General features: G+C 43.8%; 1 protein-coding gene across 4 annotated transcripts in view; it reads left to right on the top strand.

Moving 5' to 3' along the window:
• The window catches only part of HADH (hydroxyacyl-CoA dehydrogenase), a 48,400-nt gene extending 31,330 nt beyond the window's left edge, over positions 1-17,070 (top strand). For 2 of the 4 annotated variants that reach the window (XM_055296792.2, XM_055296791.2), the window contains exons 4-8: positions 1,086-1,212; positions 5,020-5,109; positions 9,315-9,387; positions 15,074-15,190; positions 16,135-17,070. In XM_055296792.2, coding sequence (XP_055152767.1) covers positions 1,086-1,212; positions 5,020-5,109; positions 9,315-9,387; positions 15,074-15,190; positions 16,135-16,253 — 526 coding nt within the window. In that variant the 3' untranslated portion in view covers positions 16,254-17,070. Of the gene's footprint in view, positions 1-1,085; positions 1,213-5,019; positions 5,110-9,314; positions 9,388-10,468; positions 10,487-14,224; positions 14,276-15,073; positions 15,191-16,134 lie in introns of all 4 variants that reach the window. The other 2 variants (XM_055296789.2, XM_055296790.2) reach the window with 2 other exon arrangements.
• The last annotated feature ends 917 nt before the right edge of the window (positions 17,071-17,987 follow it).

The raw sequence follows: 17,987 nt of genomic DNA, 5'->3' as shown, positions 1-17,987 counted from the left end.
TGGCCTTTAAATGGACTACCTTGGAAGCTGTTGGAGAAGGCGGATGTGCTCATACCTGGAAAGAGAAGGCTCTCTGCTACCTACCCACACTGGCCTTGCCTTTTACCCCTTTTCCCTCCTTTCCAAATAACTGGTTTCTTCTCCCTTCTCTTCCTCCTCTCCTCCCACCCACCCCTGATTTGAGCAGATTATAGTATTGCCTTTTAGGTAAGCAGGAACCCCCAAGTCTGGTCAGTAAGGGATCCTTGCCTTTCCTGCCCTGTCAACAGGCCATCTTGGTTGGAATCAGCACCAGGCCAGTTTGTATGTTTTTATCCGCAAGGTGGCGCTGCAGGAAAGCCTGGAAGTCGACCTGTTTAAAGCTTTTCCTCTCATGCCTTTGGCTCTTTACTGTGGCCTTAAAAAACTAAATTTGGTTTAAGTCAGTATGGATTTTTTTTAATTAATAAGTTAATGTCTTATATATGCAAATGCCTATATCCTCTTTTCCCCAGATCTTCCTGTGTAACCTTAAAATTTTTTTGAACCATGTTGGTTTTCTTGTTTTCATTTTAATTCGCATCCAATTGAAAAATAAAGCTTTTCACTTCAGGGAAAATATCTTAATTCATGTTTATTATCAGATGTTTCTGATTGAGGGTGTATGTGTTCATTTAGAATTTTCTTGCTTTTAGGTGGTCTTTCTTTCATTATTCTTTGATCACTGAGTTTCATTTGTGACTGGGATTGGTTAAGTAGCTTGATCAATTAGCCACCTCTTGTTATCTCACATACCTTGGAAGTTAACTAATACAAGTAGGTAGGGAAAATTTTGTTCTGGAAAATCAAGGAAGGATTTTCGGTTAAATACCCCTTTGGAACAGGAAATTCCAATTTTATTTACTTTCAAATTTAAAAATTTTTAAAAAGCTGAAGTCACTTGATTTCAGCCTCTTATATGAAGATGTGTCTTCTCCCTGATTCCCCCAATGGGTCAGGACAACAGATGTGGCAGTAAGCAGTCACCTTGTGCATTGCACCCAAGAGTCATGCTGTTTTGAAAGATGAGATTCACTCTGATACTCCACTATATTTTCTCTTCACAGACATACAATCTTTGCCAGCAACACTTCCTCCTTGCAGATTACAAGCATAGCCAATGCCACCACCAGACAAGACCGATTTGCTGGCCTCCATTTCTTCAACCCAGTACCTGTCATGAAACTTGTGGAGGTCAGTGAGTGTCAGCTTGTGTGTGTCTGCCCGCTCTGCCAGCTCTCTCAGTCCTGCTTTTCTGTGGTACACCAGCCCTGCCACCAGTTGCCTAGGATGGGTTTTAACCTGAGGGTAGAAGGTTGTCCCTGAGCCTCATATCTAGGAGGGCTCCTATGCTTTGTTTCTTCACAGCCCTGTGTCTTGCTTAGTGATATCCAGAAAGGCTGTTAACTTTGTGGAATGTCATTTACTCATTTGTGCCAGAGCTGATGGGCAGCGCTGAGAGGCATCAGAATGGGAAGGCAGCACTAGAAACCATGGGCTTGATGGGACCACAGAAGAGGGCAGCTACATGTGTTCATATTATCTCATCCAGGTCAGCTTGCCCATGCTGTAAATGCAGTTCTCATTAGATCCACTATACTAGCTTGTCCACAGTTCCTGGGGTTAATTCTGACCCCATGTAATGGTGCCTTAGCATTGTCCCCGGATGAGGTACATCTCCTGTGCATTGTGATCAGAGCTATTAAAATCAGCTCCCATTGGGTGTGGCAGCTCATGCCCGTAATCCCAGAACTTTTGGAGGTGGAAGTTAGTGGATTGCTTGAGACCCAGGGGTTCAAGAACAGCCTGGGCAACATGGCAAGACCCCATCTCTACAAAAAAATGAAAAATCAGCCAGGGGTTTTGGTGCACACATGTAGTCCCCAGTACTTGGAAGGCTGAAGTGGGAGGATTGATTGAGCCCGGGAGGTTGAGGCTGCAGTGAGCTGTGATTGCACCACTGCACTCTAGCCTGGATGACAGAGCAAGATCCTATATCGAATAAAAAAACCCTAAAAGTAAAAAAATAAAACCAGCTTCTGATAGCCGTGAGCCTCCTGACCACAAACCTGGAAGGTGGAGTGGGGAGGCAGGGACGCTTCCCCAGCATCCTGTTTGGAATGCTTGGAGACTCCCAATATGTTGGAGTTGGAGTCACAGTAGGCAATTTGCACCTGAAATGGGACAACTTGCCTTTTACAGGGTCCTAATTACAGGGTCTGAGGAGCAGCCGCTATTAAAGTAGCATTTGTTCTGAGGTTGAGGAGTTATTGCCGTGCGAAGTGTGGGGGACGCTGATGCTGCCATGTGGGTGATGTGGGGCCAGGCAAACCTCCAGACACTGGCTGTGGCCTCTCTGGGAGTGTGTATTGTCTGTTTTCTTCATTATTGCCTTTTCCAACTCCCTTTTCCTTCCTTTATCCTCCTCATTTCTTCACCACTACTCAGCATAAGCATTTTTAATAAGTCATAATAATGACCATTTTTTTAGAGTTTTCTCTCAAGTGACAACTTTGACCATCTTGCAATGGGACTTTTTCTGTCTTGCTAACATTGCTTCTCAGCTTCCTCCTATTTTCTGCTATCCCCTAAGGCTGATTTTTTGAAGAAGTTGAAGAATGAAGGGGAGGGGTTTGGGGAACAGAAGAAACAGCATTTATGCTCATGCAGATAAGAGCAAAGAAGTGGCATACATTTCCAACATTTCAGTACTTAGGGACTAGTTGATTTCTTTAGTTATCATATTGTATATATAAGTGTTTTGGAGACAGGCACATTCTGTAGATTTAATAATGTTTTCAACTGCATTTATCTGGTAATGTATGCTTTTGTCTTTGGAAATGTGGTGTGTTGGTTGTTAACAGCCGATGTTTAGCAAATGCTACTATTTTTTAGAAAGTATTTTGTAAAAGTGTTCTTCTCGATTCAGTTTTTATTGTTTAACTTTAGCTCTTCCTTTTGTTGCGGGTGGTGTACACCAAAATGACTTGTATAAGCTGAGTGGCTCCTTTACTTAGGACCGGGCTCATTTGAATGTATATATGTACTTTTTTTTCAGACTCTGTTGGAACTATGAGCAGCGTATCTGTACAAATTACTGTTCGTTGAATGAATGAATGAGTGAATAAACATCCATCTCTCCTATTTAAAAAGAAACAAACCTTCACTGTTATTAACTCCTTTAAACCAAAAACTTATTTTGAAAACTCCATAGTCAGCAGCGTTTGTCCCAGCTCAGTCTGTGGTTTTGATGGAGACTTTTTAGACCTCCTTTCAAACAGCTCTGGGATTCTGTTTGATTTGTGGTACCCACAGGGTGGCTTCTGGTCTTTCTCGTCCTGCTCCTCTTCTCCATCTTCACTGTGTCTTTTCCTGTTTCCATCCATTCACTTCTCTTGGTGTCACGGCATGACACCATAGCCCAGGCTGTGATCACAAGAAAACAGGAGTGAGAACTCTTCTTTGTTTATATAGCACCTTTCATCCCTGCACAGACACTAGCTCATTAGTTCACCAGGTCAGATGGCCCTCTTGCACAGGGAAGACATGATCATGAGCCCTATTTTAGAGAAGAGAGGTGAGGCAGTTGCCTAAGATCCCATGAAGGGTCTGAAGTAAACCCTTTGACTCTGATTGAAGTTCTTTACTGGCCTTTACATTTTACATATATATATATGTGTGTGTGTGTATAAATGTGTGTGTGTATATGTGTGTGTGTGTGTGGGTGTGTGTGTATGTAGTTGAATGAATGAATGAGTGAATAAACATGCATCTCTCCTGTTTAAAAATATATATATATACTTCATCTGGTTCTTCCCATTTACCATTGCACATGAGTTCTCTAAATGCTTACTGAGGGCTGACTGTGCCGGGCATTGTGCTTGGTGCCGTCCCCTACCGATGCCAGTAAGGCAGCCCTTGTGCCCTTGCCTGTACCTCACAGAGGTCAGGAGGGCTGCTGGAGCAGGTGGCAGGCCCCGCTTGCTGTAAATGAAAGCCTTCCCCAGCAGGATGAGTCTGTACTGAAGCCAAGGGGCCACTGGCCTCTAGAGCATCTGTGTGGCTGAGGGTGGAGTCATGGGAGGAATACTCAGGAATCCAGGAGAACTGTCACTGGGCAAATTACTCCACTTTCCTGGGGCTCCTCCTCATCTATAATAGAAGGTCAGGTCCCATGTAGAGGACTTTAAGGGTAACCATCATATACTTCCAGACTTCTAATAATTAAATAATAGAAGTCAGCATTTATTGAGCATTTGTGCTTAGGCTTTGTGCTTTACTCCCAATCTAATTTCATTCTCGCCTCAACTTCCTGAGATGAACAGAGTGATTTCAGTGTCATTTCAGTTTCAAGAAACATACTCAGGGTCACACAGCCAGTAAGTGGTGCAACTGAACCCAGGCTTGTCTCAACAACAAAGCCTGTAAAACTGTCCTATACACACATGTACACACATACACTTGTATTTTAAGCCTTGATTTTGTACATTCTACAATACACTGTTGTCTTCTTTTTTTTTTTTTTTTTTTTTTTTGAGACGGTGTCTTGCTCTGTCACCCAGGCTGGAGTGCAGTGGCATGATCTCGGCTCACTGCAACCTCCACCTCCCAGGTTCAAGCGATTCTCCTGCCTCAGCCTCCCAAGTAGCTGGGACTACAGGCGCGTGCCACGACGCCCAACTAACTTTTGTATTTTTAGTAGAGACGGGGTTTCACCATGTTGGCCAGGATGGTCTCGATCTCTTGACTTCATGATCTGCCCGCCTCGGCCTCCCAAAGTGCTGGGATTACAGGCATGAGCCACCACATTCTGCCTCTGTTGTCTTAAAATAGTCATTTTGGGAAATACATTGTTTCTGGCTTGAGATTCCTACCTCTATGGTGAAACTCAAAACTATTTTTGTTGCCTATGTAGAGCCTTTTGATCAATCATTTCTTGAACCATTCTACTGAAGTTGCTTGCTGACACTCTGGTCATAATTCTCTGCTTTGCATTTCCAGGTCATTAAAACACCAATGACCAGCCAGAAGACATTTGAATCTTTGATAGACTTTAGCAAAGCCCTAGGAAAGCATCCTGTTTCTTGCAAGGTAAGAGTATGGGTAGCTTGGGAAGGAGGTAGTTCTTTTCTTTTTGGACCCTGACTTGTTCCTGGTAGAATTCTTCTCATAGAATGATGTGAAAGAAGGAGCACTGTATACTGCAAGCTTGTCCACCTGCTGTAAAGAGCAATCCGTGCCTCCTGTTCTAGTTTGCAGACAGGGCAACTGGACTCCTAAGCCATGCCTAAGGCCATCAGGTGAATAGTCGGAGACCTGAATGGAGCTCGGGACACCAGCTGAGTAGAAGACACCGGACTGCTCTCTGTCCTGGCTTTTGTCTCCTGATGAATGGCTGCATTTTCATAAATGGTTTTGGTTGCCCAATCAGCTGTAACTTCCACTAGGCCACTGGGAGTCAGAACCCTGTGTGTCAGGTACAGCTTGGTAAACACATACATCCCTAACAGAAAATGAGGGCTTTACTTTTGCAAGAAATACTACAGATGGTGAAATAAATGATAAGACAGTGAGAGAGCAACCTGCCAAAGTAGCAATAAGGAACCTGTTTCTCACCGGAAAGTTGCATTATGTTTTTATTGTTTGTTGTTTTGTTTTTCAAGAAGCAGCATGGTTTAGTGGGAAGTCTGCTTGACCTCCATCTTTTTTTCCCCTTTCTTAAGCTGCCCAGTTATTATACATAAAATCCCAGTTGCTGAAATGTTAACCTACCTGAAGGTAATTATTTTGATTACCTTCAGTTTCTCCATTTGTTTTAGTTCCTCTTTAGTTCCCCCAAAACTCAGGGACTATACTTATGCATGACTTTGCAGTTTTTCTTAAGGGATAGTTGTGTCACAAAATGCTACACCATTACAAAGATTTATATATAAGTCATCTACTTTTTTTTTAACCATAATCCTTTATATCATTATAGTTCTCATAGCAAACTTTTGCTTTCTAAAATATTCTCGAGTTTGAACTCATAGTACTGTACTAACCCATGAAAAATCATGTTGTTCATGAATCATCTGAAGAAGCCATCTGTTGAGGTGGACTCCAGCAGCCAAAGAGAGCAGGCTTGTGTGTCCTGCTCCTCCCCGTCCATGGGTAAAGTGTTGTTAGGGAGTCTCATGCTTTAACACCCATTTTTTATTTGTTTAGTTCTGTAGTTTTAAGTCATCTAGATTTCTAAAATCATATTAATAATTGGATGTTATGATTGTACTTTCTTACGCAGTTATGCTTTGTTAGTGGAAGAAAGTAGTAATAGTATTGAAAAGAACATCTGTGCAAGACAAAAAGATATGGAAACGGAAATACAGGGAAAAGCTAATGATTATCTTCAGCAGCATAATAATTAATCTACAAAGTAATGATTCAGTCTTCCATCAGAGTGGCCACAGCAGCTGCAGAGATGGGAACTCTTTGTTCTCATTAAATTGTTCTTGTTAGGTCATTCCAGAACTCTCTCTGTGTGGTATTCTAAGGGCTTTCAGAGGGTCTTTCTGGGTCAGTTATTGAAGCTCTTGATGAGGCATCTGGACAATATATAGCAACCACATAGGACAAGGGTCAGCAAACTTCTGTAAAGGGCCAGATAGTGAATATTTTCAGCCCTACAGTCTCTGTTGCAAGTACTCAGTTCTACTGTTGTAGCATGAAAACAGCCATAGACAGTATATGCAGTATGAGTGTGGCTGTGCTCCAGTAAAACTTGACTTACAGAAACAGGCTGTGGGCTGGATTTGGCCTACAGTATTGTACTTTACCAATACTTGACATAGAAGAGGGACATTAATGTGCCTGGAATGTGCCTTCCTAGTGAGACTTCATGAGGGGATTGTGGTACAAAGGTTAAGGGTATGAACTAGCCCAACTGGGTTCAAATCCTGGTGCTGGCACTTATTAGCTGTGTAACCTTAGGCAAGCAACTTAACCTGCTGTGCCGCAGTGTCCTCATGCCTCACATAGGGATAATTACAGTACCTCTCTCACAGGATTATTATGAGGAATGAATAAATTAATATTTTTAAAGTATTTAGAACAGTACCTGGCACACAGTAAGTATAGTAAATAAAATGTGTTTAATAAATAAGAATCTGAAAAATATGAATTTGATTACATAAAATAAAATTACTTTATTTAAAGATTGTGTCTCCTGCCAGGCACAGTGCCTCATGCCTATAATCCCAGCACTTTGGGAGGCCAAGGCTGGTGGATCACTTGAGCCCAGGAGTTCGAGACCAGCCTGGGCAACATGGCAAAAACCCTCTCTACAAAAATATAGCTGGGCATGGTGGTGTGCACCTGTGGTCCCAGCTACTTGGGAGGCTGAGGTGGGAGGGTCACTTGAGCTCAGGAGGTGGAGGCTGCAGTGAGCTGAGATCACGATGCCAGTGCACTCCAGCCTGGGCAACAGAGCAAGACCCTGCCAAGAAAAAAAAAGACTGTGTCTTTTCACATTCTACCAATATACTGATAGCATCTGTCTCTCTGCATTCTCAATAGCATCAAATATTATTACAGTGGGGGAAAAAACCTTTGATAATCTTGTTAGCAAAAATGCATATTTTTTTGATTACTAGTGAGTTTATTTTTATTTTTATTTTATTTTATTTTATTTTTCGAGATGGAGTCTCGCAGTGTCACCCAGGTTGGAGTGCAGTGGCGCGATCTCAGCTCACTGCAACCTCCACCTCCTGGGTTCAAGCGATTCTCCTGCCTCAGCCTTCCGAGTAGCTGGGACTACAGGTGCGTGCCACCACACCCGGCTAATTTTTGTATTTTTAGTAGAGATGGGGTTTCACTGTTTTGGCCAGGCTGGTCTTGAACTCCTGACCTCGTGATCCTCCCGCCTTGGCCTCCCAAAGTGCTGGTATTACAGGCGTGAGCCACTGCGACTGGCCAGTGAGTTTAAATATTTAATGAGTCTTGGCACTTTTTCCTTATTGAGCTCTATGAGCTTTTTCTGTAGAAGATATTAACTGTTGGAGCTTCATGTTCTCAGGTACCCTATCTTGAGTCTATAGTGAACCTTTTGAAGTTGAAAAGAGTATTTTTGCCTCAATTATAAAGTCTGTATTGTTCCATGGTCTTAATTAAGCTGATAAAACTTGTTTGTGCATCTTTGTGCTCATGTGGCAATAGATGGGGTTAGGGCTTGGTTTCAGTTTGCCTAGGGTTAAAGGAGGTTCACATCCTTTGTGTTACTGTCCAGTTTCCCAGCATGCAGTCAAGTTAGCTCTGTGAGGAGTGCTGGTCATCTGTAATTCAGACATTAAGGAAGTACCTGGTGTGTGCTAGAAACGGAATACAGAGTTCGGGCCAGGGTGAGGATTTCTGCCCTCAGGAAGATCACAGCCTTTTGACAAAAGAGGAGGCACCATTTGCCTAGTGGAAATCAGCTTCAACAAAAAATCACCTGTTTTTCTCTACAAGTCCCCGGAAGAGATCAGTAGATAAAATCCAAATCCCACACCTGTCCTCCGGAGAGATGATTAATGTTAGTTACTGAGAAGGGAAACGGATGAAAGGCATATGTGGCACAGGGGTCACCGCAGGATGCAGAGGTCTTAGGGGGTGTGCCATGAAAGGCCAGCTCTCTGTCAGTGGCACTGCTCCTTTGTCCGAGCACTTGCCCCCAAGTCAGCTCCACTGCACTGTGCGCTGGAACCTGAGAAGATGCTGAGTAGCCTAGGAGTGGCTCCAGGGAGCCTGGAAAGCAGTCCTCCTTTGAGGACCATTCAAGATGCAGTGTGATGTTTTGTCAATTCTTGAAAGGGAAGTGGGAGGAAAGAGGAGGAGTAAAGGGATGGGTGTAGGGCTCTGTGTACAGAATTTTATGTGTTTACTGATTTATCTTCACAACTTTGAGACAAACTGTCACCCCCAGTTCACAGATGATGAAACAGATTCAGAGTGACAGAAAGACCAAGAGAGTATTCAAGATTGAACCCAAATCTGCCTGTCCCAAAGCCATGCTCTTCCAGGTCACACCTGTGCCTTGATCTGTCTTTATGTAAGGATCTGTGCAGTGGGGCATCTGGGTTTGAATTTTTTTTTAAGTACTATGATTGTTGGATAAATTGTAATATGAGATAGAAATAAGGCCATGCTGCAAATTTTGAAAATGTACAGCCTGATAAATCAGGGCAAACATGATCCAGGGTAAGAAGGGGCAATTTGGTGACTTCACAAAAGATACCATTTAATGAAAGTTTACTAGTTTTTTGTTTTTCTCTCTCCCAAAACAGGACACTCCTGGGTTTATTGTTAACCGCCTCCTGGTTCCATACCTCATGGAAGCAATCAGGCTGTATGAACGAGGTATCCTTCCGACCCAGGCCAGGAGCAGCAGGCCTCAGCTCCTGGCGCCACTGTCTGGAATTCTCAGCGTCTCTAGGAGGGGTCGGGCTGTACACAATGAAGGAAGCAGTGTCTGTTTTCTAGCTGTGTGAGCTCAGCTGTACCCTGGGCCCTGGTACCTTTTTCACTGTTTTCCCAGGGCCTCCTGGCTTCCCTGTGAGGCCTCTGGAACTCCCACCACCCCCACTACAGTCCCAGCCAGAGCAATTGCACGGCCGGCCCAGATTGATATCCTGGTTCTCTGCTTTTGATTAAAAGGTTTACTGCTTTTAAAAATAATCATAATGTAAAAATCACTAGGCTAGGGGATCTTGAAAGTTCCTTAAGGTTCTAATACTTGTGACTGACAGGTGATTAGAAATATGTGACAAGGCCGATATGTGGTAAGGACAGTTTTTAGTAGTCTGTCCTTACTGAATGATGTCATGATGTACTTTTTGTAACCTTAAGAATGGTGTAAACAGTTTTCCTCAGTACTTGATTGACAAAGAATGCTTTTCTCTGCTGTAGAAATATCAGACTTGGGACAGGGTCCGGGCTTCTAAATTGATCTGCATCCTCCTGCCTGCTTTCCCTCCCTGGTTTCTGGAAAGGTAGCTATCATGTCTGCTTCAAAGGCAAACAAGCCTTAATAGGACTGGATAAAAAGCAAATGTAATTGTTTTCAATTACTTCATTCATAAATGCTCACTCCCGAGAGTGTCATTTTTTAAATAAAACATTTACACCAGCTCTTCCAGAGAGATGAAAGCACATTTGCTTCCTCAAAATCTGCTTTAAATATTAAAACTTTTCTCTATGATTTATGGAAGCAATTGCCTCACTTTTGCTCCAAGATCAAACCAACACTTCTGTGTTTATCTATCAACAAATATGCCTAATTACACCTCAAAGAAAGCACAGAGCATTTTACCCTACCTTGAAAGGCAGTTGTATGTCTTTTTTTTTTTTTTTAACAAAATGTAATATTTTAGAATGTAGCATGTGAGAGATCCACCTCTTAATGGTTTTTTCCTCATTGTCCGTTTGATACATTCTCCAGTGCACCAAGTATCAGATGGTAAGTTGAAAGCCCTCTTCTTGTCTGTGGTCCCTTTCTGCACAGGTGCATGCCCTTTGGCCCTCACCATCCCTGGCCACCTGTGGCCTGAAGCTGGAAGAGCAGGACCTGGCCTCAGGTCATGCTCTTAGCTTGCTCTGGGCATGGGCTTCAACAGCCTATCATTGCTGGTCCCTCTGCTTCTTTTTCCACCACCTTCTCAGAATCTGCTTCTGGGTGTTCTGCCTGGGGTGGGTGCTGCTTCCCCACTGCACACTACAGTCACACCCTAGGCCTCTTACCATGTCTCCGTGCCCACCACCTGCTCCCTTCTCTCAGCCAACACAGAGGAGTGCTCAGAGCATGCCCACCATGCCATCTCCATCACACAGTTCCACCTTGAAGCCTCAAGCATCTGGAGGCTCCTTCTCTTGTCTGCCACATCTGTTCGTCACTTTTGATTCCTTCCTGTCATGCCTGTTCCACCTCTTCATCCCAGCTTTTCCCCATCCCAGTCAGGCTGCCTTCATGAGGTTCCTTAGGTAGCAGAGTAATTCACGCTACTCATGTCTTTTCCTGACTGGTCCCCACTACTGTGCTTACTGAGAAAGTATCATATTGTCCAGGAAGTTGAGACACCGCCTGCTGCATCTGCCCACACACCCCCTGCACAGCCTCGGCAGACGCTGTGACTGTTTCTGAACTCATGCAAGGAGAACTTTTCTGTACCCCACTGTTGATACACCTGGGGCTCCATGCACATGGTTTAGCCAATGCTGCCTTGAGTGGTGCAGGCTCTCTAGAAGGATGTGTGCGCTGTTGTAGGTCAGGCCTCCTGGATGACCGGGCCCCCGCCACTAACAGTTCTTGCCAGTCCCCATGGAATCTCGTGGAGGCTCACACCCTTTTGCTCTGCTGTTTGTCCACTCATTGTGGCTTCCATGTTGGGCCTTCTTTCCAGTGTCCCAGCTCTGTCCTCACTCTTCCTATTGCTCTTGTTCCTTCACACTGTGACTGAGGCCTGATGCATGCCCCAGTCACTGTCACCCCTGCGAGTCAGAGGGACAGAGGCTGGATAGGCTGTGTCTGACAGTGGACTGCTGCCCTTGCCAGGCACCCACTTCTAATGGCCAGTGTGGGCAGGATGGTGGGGCTGAATGGTCAGCTCTTCGCAGGAGGGCTCTGCTGGCAGCAGGCCTGGGAGGACCATGAGCCTGCCCTCCAGTCACCATGTGACATCTTGCTCACATTGTCGCCCCTGCTCAAGACAGGCTCAGTGGTTCTCTGGTTTCCTGCCATCTACAAGCTCTGCCAGAGAGCCTTCCTTCTGGCCACCCTCTCCCCCTGCTGTTACCACCGACAACTACTCCCGCCATTCCCACGTGGCCCCACCTGAGTGTATGCAGAGCTCCCAGCTGGACGTCATCTCTGTCATCACAACTCTTCTTGCTTTGGCTCTCCCTCAGGTCACTTGTCACTGTCTTCCCTGTAGCATGTCAGGTATTTTCTTTCCCTTACTGTACTCTCTTTTCTGGGGCACTCTGGCTCCTCTTCATCTTCATATGCCCCAAGGTGCTGTGTAGGGCGGGCACATAGGCAGCTGCTGATGAGTAAAAATGCTGTTTCTGAGTTGTCGCTGAGTGCCTCTGTTGTTCATGCTAAGAATGGTTGGCAGGTGGTGCTGCTGAGCCAAAGAAGCAGATGTTGGGCAAGCTGTGCTGATCTGGAGTTCACTGAGGAAGCTTTCCTTTGCTGTCTTGTCTGGAGTTAGGGGCTCTTAACTGGAAGGAGGTGGGAGAGGGTGTCCAATAAACTTCCTAAGGTTGACGCAGAATTTGGGGTATATGTGCATTTTTTATGGAGAGGGTGTCTGATTGTCAGAAGTACTTGATTCTAAAGAAGTTTAGGAATTATTAGTTTAAAGCGTAATTCCACATCTAACTGTCACTTGGCACACCAATCTCTGTATTTTATTTCTCTGTTTCTGAAAGTTTGCCTCTTTTGCTCTGCATTATTAAGAGCAGGATTTTTAGAGTTGTGCTGACTTTGTAGAGTTATTTAGATATTTTTCTATCATGTGCTGTATCTTCATATTATTTCTTGAAATAAAACAGTCCTCAAGTGACTCTCTGAATATGGAATTACAGTGTTGCTTCTAGGGTTAATTGTCCTCTCCTTGAATATAGATTTCATTAAATGGCTTTAGCTGAGTTGCAACTATTATGCTGTCAGATTTCTGTCCCAGGGAGACTGCCCGTAATAAATGAACTGGTACATAAGCATGTTAGGTTGTGATGAGTAATTGTGGAGAAGAAGATAGGAAGGGGTGGCAAGAGTCTTGTCCTGGTGTCCTGGCCTTTAGTGCAGGGAGTTGCTTTTTTTATATATGCAGGGAGGAGAAGAGGCTCTCTGACGGATGACACCTGAGCAGAGGCCTGGAGGAAGTGAGAGACTGAGCCCTGAAGCTGTCCGAGGGCAGCACCCTAGGCACAGGGAGCATATCCCAAGCCTGAGGAGCCTGTGAGGCCGGCACTTCCAGCATTCCCAGGCTCTACCAGCACAGAAGCTGCGGGGCTTCCTAATGAAATCCTCTGAGTAGAACCCACTTTTAAGCTTCATAGCCACACCCCAAATATGCTGTGTTTCTTCCCATTCCTGCCTCTGCATGTGCTGTTCTCTGTACCTAGAATGCGCTTCCTGGTCTGCTCATCTCAGGATTATCTTCACCTTCCAGGACCCAGGCATGGGGGTGGTTTTGGTGAAGGCCTGGCAGCATGAGTAAATCTCTCCATCTTTACTCACACAGAGCTGTGTGAGTCATGAATCTTCAGGTCTTATTATGTTGAAGTGGCTTACACATCTGAGTTCTCCCATTATGTCATGAGTACCTTGAGTGCTTGTCTTGTTTATCTTTGTCTCATTCTACATCTATGGTGCCTGCTACATAATAAATAGAAGTTGAATGAATGAATGAATGAATGAATGAGGCTGCTTATATGATTATTTTTGTTTCTTTGCTTTCTTATGGCCTAACACTCAAATCATGATTTCTCAGGCGTCTCTAATCCTAATTAGTGTAGTTATTAGTAATGTCAACCATAATAAATAATTGTGGTGTATTTTAGTCACCTTAAAATGCCTTGAAATCCTTTGGAATTACTTTAGTACTTTATATGCTTTTAAAAATATATCGTCTTTTTTTTTTTTTTTTTTTTTTTTTTTGAGACGGAGTCTCGCTCTGTCGCCCAGGCTAGAGTGCAGTGGCGCGATCTCGGCTCACTGCAAGCTCCGCCTCCCGGGTTCACGCCATTCTCCTGCCTCAGCCTCTCCGAGTAGCTGGGACTACAGGCGCCCGCCACCGCGCCCGGCTAATTTTTTGTATTTTTAGTAGAGACGGGGTTTCACCGTGGTCTCGATCTCCTGACCTCGTGATCCGCCCGCCTCGGCCTCCCAAAGTGCTGGGATTACAAGCGTGAGCCACCGCGCCCGGCCAAAAATATATCGTCTTTATCGATGTTTAAGTAGTTTCTCTCTGAGAGTCTTAACATTTTTCCCTCTTTAGCTTTGATTTGATTGACTTCATCTTAACACATTGGAACAAAATTATAGATAGCCACCTGTTGCAGACTATTCTATTTTTCTGATTTCAAAGAAAGGGAACAGGTTGTTCTCCATAAAGGCCTCTTGGGGCCAAAGGACATAGTAAGTAAATTTCCAAGGGAAAAAGCACATTGATCCTTGTCTTAGTCTACTCAACAGACTCCCAAATGTGTGGTGATTCTAACTCGGGTTTGGGCTTTTCTTTAAAAGGTATCTTGACTAAAAGGTTTGTGTGAAATGTGATGCCAGGGGAATACTCCTTACTTGTAAAACCCAAAAAACTGGGGGGAAAAAAATACATAACTATACCTACAAAAGCAGAAAGCTTAGTTTTCTTTTTTAAGAAAGTTTATTTATAAATCAAAAATATGCTGTAGCATTAAATTATACTTTAATAAATGATTCCAGAGTTGGAAAATCCCAATTTATTTGAAAGTAGCTGAAGTTTCAGGCATGGAGGCTTCTGTCTCCATGAACAGGGTATCAGTACTCCGGAATTCACCTCAGTGGTGCAGTAGCTTTGAAAATCTTGGGCCACACACCGTGGCTTATACCTGTAATCTCAGCACTTTGGGAAGCTGAGGCAGGAAGATCACTTGAGGTTGGGAGTTTGAGACCAGACTGGCCAAATGGTGAAATCCTGTCTCTACTAAAAATATAAATATTTGCCTTGTGTGGGGTGCACACCTGTAGTCTCAGCCACTTGGGAGGCTGAGGCAGGAGAGTCACTTGAACCCAGGAGGCGGAGGTTGCAGCAAGCCAAGATCATGCCATTGCACTCCAGCTTGGGTGACAGAGCAAGACTCTGTCTCAAAAAATAAAATAAAATCTTATGACCTCTTTGGCATGTACTTTAGAGGGGAAATCTTACCCAAGCCAGAAAGTCTCACTCTAGACATTTTTTTATTGTGCAAGCATATAAAATTTTAGTAATTCTGGGGCTAATTCTGTGATAGGGAGAATTCAAGGAAAGGTGTTGGTGACCCAGTGCTGCCGTTTTCTCCTTAGGTGATGCATCCAAAGAAGACATTGACACTGCTATGAAATTAGGAGCCGGTTACCCCATGGGCCCATTTGAGCTTCTAGATTATGTCGGACTGGATACTACAAAGTTCATCGTGGATGGTAGGAATTGGAATTTTTTGTTGTTAATTGAGTTGTGGTCGTTTTTCTGAACTGTAAATTATAATGCCTTTTTAAAAAAAGTTAGCAGGGGTCTTAAGACCTTCCAAAATCCTGCCTCACCAGGTTGAGAATTCATGAACAGATGTCAGGAGAAGGAAGAATGTGACTGTCTAGTGTCTCTTTAACAGGGTAACCTTGAAGAAAAAAAAAAAAACCTTTATGGATTCACAGGAAGTTACAAATATAGCACAGACAGGTCTTGTGTGCCTTTCACCCAGTTTCCACCAATGGTTATATGGCCATACTACAATATTAAATCCCAGGAAATTGACACTGGTACACTGTGTTATTTTATCACATAAATAGATTTGTGTAACCTCCATTGCAAGCAAAATACACATCCATTTTAAAAAATATATCCATTGTAATGTAATAGCTCTGAAGACAGGGTAAAAATAATAATTAAAACTGGACTACTGAAGTTGAATGTAGTTATCTGTTCCCAAGTTTCACAGAATGCTAGTTGAAGAATTAAATTTTGAATCTTATGTGGATGCAGAACACCAATGGCAGGAATGCAGATTTTTTAACGTGTATTCTGAAAGTTAACTGTGCCTGTGATGAACAAGCAAATTAATGGCTTCTGTCAGTGTACTTGGGCCTTTGGCCTTAGTGATTTCTGAGAAGACACTGGATAAGCAGGAGGACTGTAGTAGGGCCAGGCTTCAGGCAGCACAGGTGCATGGCAGTGCAGCAGCTTTGGGGCTGATGTGGCTGCACCAGCACAGCCTTCCTTGGTGCCTCTGCAGCGGTGGCCGGAGAGGCGCCATGCCTGGGGGGCTCTCCCACATCAGAGGCAGGCCTCCAGACTTGTCCTTGGGAATGCCAAGGTGTAAAAATAAACCCAGCACTTCATCCTGAGTTCTCTTCCCTCCTCTCAATAGGGTGGCATGAAATGGATGCAGAGAACCCATTACATCAGCCCAGCCCATCCTTGAATAAGCTGGTAGCAGAGAACAAGTTTGGCAAGAAGACTGGAGAAGGATTTTACAAATATAAGTGACGTGCAGCTTCTCTGGCTCTGAGAAGAACCCCTGAGAGCACTTTCCAGTCAGTGCCCCGAGTGCCTGTGGGAATGCTCTTTGGTCAGACATTCCCTCACACAGCACAGTCTAATAAATGTGCATTTTGATTGTAATCTATTGAAGTGATTATTACACCAGTTACAGCAGTAATAGATTCTCCATTAAGAACTAATTCCCTTTTTTAGTCTGTTCATTTCTGTGTATTTTCTAAACAGCTTTACGCCCTTGGTGCCTTGGAGCAAACATGTTTTTTGAACCTTGTCATTTTTGTGAAGAATTGCCTGGATTCGTTCTCTCATCAAGGGGAAAGTACTTCCTCCGAGAGTGCGAGTGCACCATGCTCACTGTTGCTGCGTGGGAGAGTCACAAGCCACTGGCAAGCACGTGGTATAGTCTGTGAAGCACTGCAGCGAGCAGCACCTGGATCTTGCCTTTATAAGAACATTTTACTACCTGCAGCTTTGAGTCTTGCCCTACGTTTGGGGCACGACATAAGATGTGTCTTTATTCAGCTCATCGTGAAGATGCTGCTGCTGGATGGGTCGGCATATCTCTGTGTGCATGGTTTGCAGGAGGTCGGTTTTCATGGTCATTCAGTTCCACAGATCTGAATGATTACTGTCTGTCTGTGTCTTTTTTTCCATGAGAAATCACTGTTGCAAATTGCCTGTAAATTGATTCTACTAAAATAACAATGTTTCAGTCTGAAAATTTGAATTGAAAAAAAATGTATAATATAAAATTGTAATACACTCAAATGATTATGAAAGTAAAAAGTTGGTAATATAGGCAGAAGCTATTTCTCCTCTTCTTTGACCTGCTGTTAATTTTTAAAGTGGGAGTGATGGGGAGGGAATGGCAGGAGAAGGCATTTGTGTGAAACCTGCCTGTGGCCGTCGCTGCCAGATTTCTTACCAGGAAAGCAGTAATAAGGGCACAGGAACAATTTTTAAGGAACATCTGTTTCTTCTTTGCCAACAAAGTGAAATAGTGTAACGTAAGCTTCTTTTAATCATTGGCTTGAGAAAATGTCTTCCAAGATAGATAGAATTTTGGAGTTGGAAAGACATCAGAAATCCTGAGGTCCAATAGCCTCATTAACAGAAAGCTTAAGGGATGTGCCCAAAGTCACTAAATATTTTGTCACAGAGCCTAGACTAGAACTAGGTTTTGATAAAATTAAGTACAAAATAGCCCATTTGAAAATCTCAGATCCAAAGTTTCAGACAGGACTCTCCCTAAAATGGGCATCCTTGGTGTCCTGGGTCATAGGTCTAATAGTCGAGGGATTTTTTTTCTTCATTTTATGACTGATAAAAGGGAGCTTATTAATTTTAAAAAATTTGAATCTATAACATAGTGGAAAAATAAATACATCGGTGCATTTGTACCGCACATAGAACCTGGGTAGGACACTTTTAGGTTATTCTTATAAAATGCTGCCTAACGAACAAAAGGAAGCACCTGTGAGGCCACCCGCATTTCCATCGCTAAAGGTTACCCTTGTGGTCTGACAGCTCCCTGCTTTCTCTCAGGCTGGCTCTTGACCTTCCCTGGGCCTAAGTGGGGGCTTCACTTCCTTACTGTCTCACCAGAGTCCCCATAGGATGCAGGCCCTTGTCCTGGAAATGGCAGGGTTCTTTCTTGACCACTGAATTCCAGGAAAGATGTAACTCAGCAATGTGACTATCAGCCTGCCAGGATGAGGAGGT

Source organism: Symphalangus syndactylus, chromosome 10, assembly GCF_028878055.3.
Source record: "Symphalangus syndactylus isolate Jambi chromosome 10, NHGRI_mSymSyn1-v2.1_pri, whole genome shotgun sequence".
Lineage (NCBI taxonomy): Eukaryota > Metazoa > Chordata > Mammalia > Primates > Hylobatidae > Symphalangus > Symphalangus syndactylus.
This window is presented reverse-complemented; position numbering and strand designations above follow the sequence as displayed.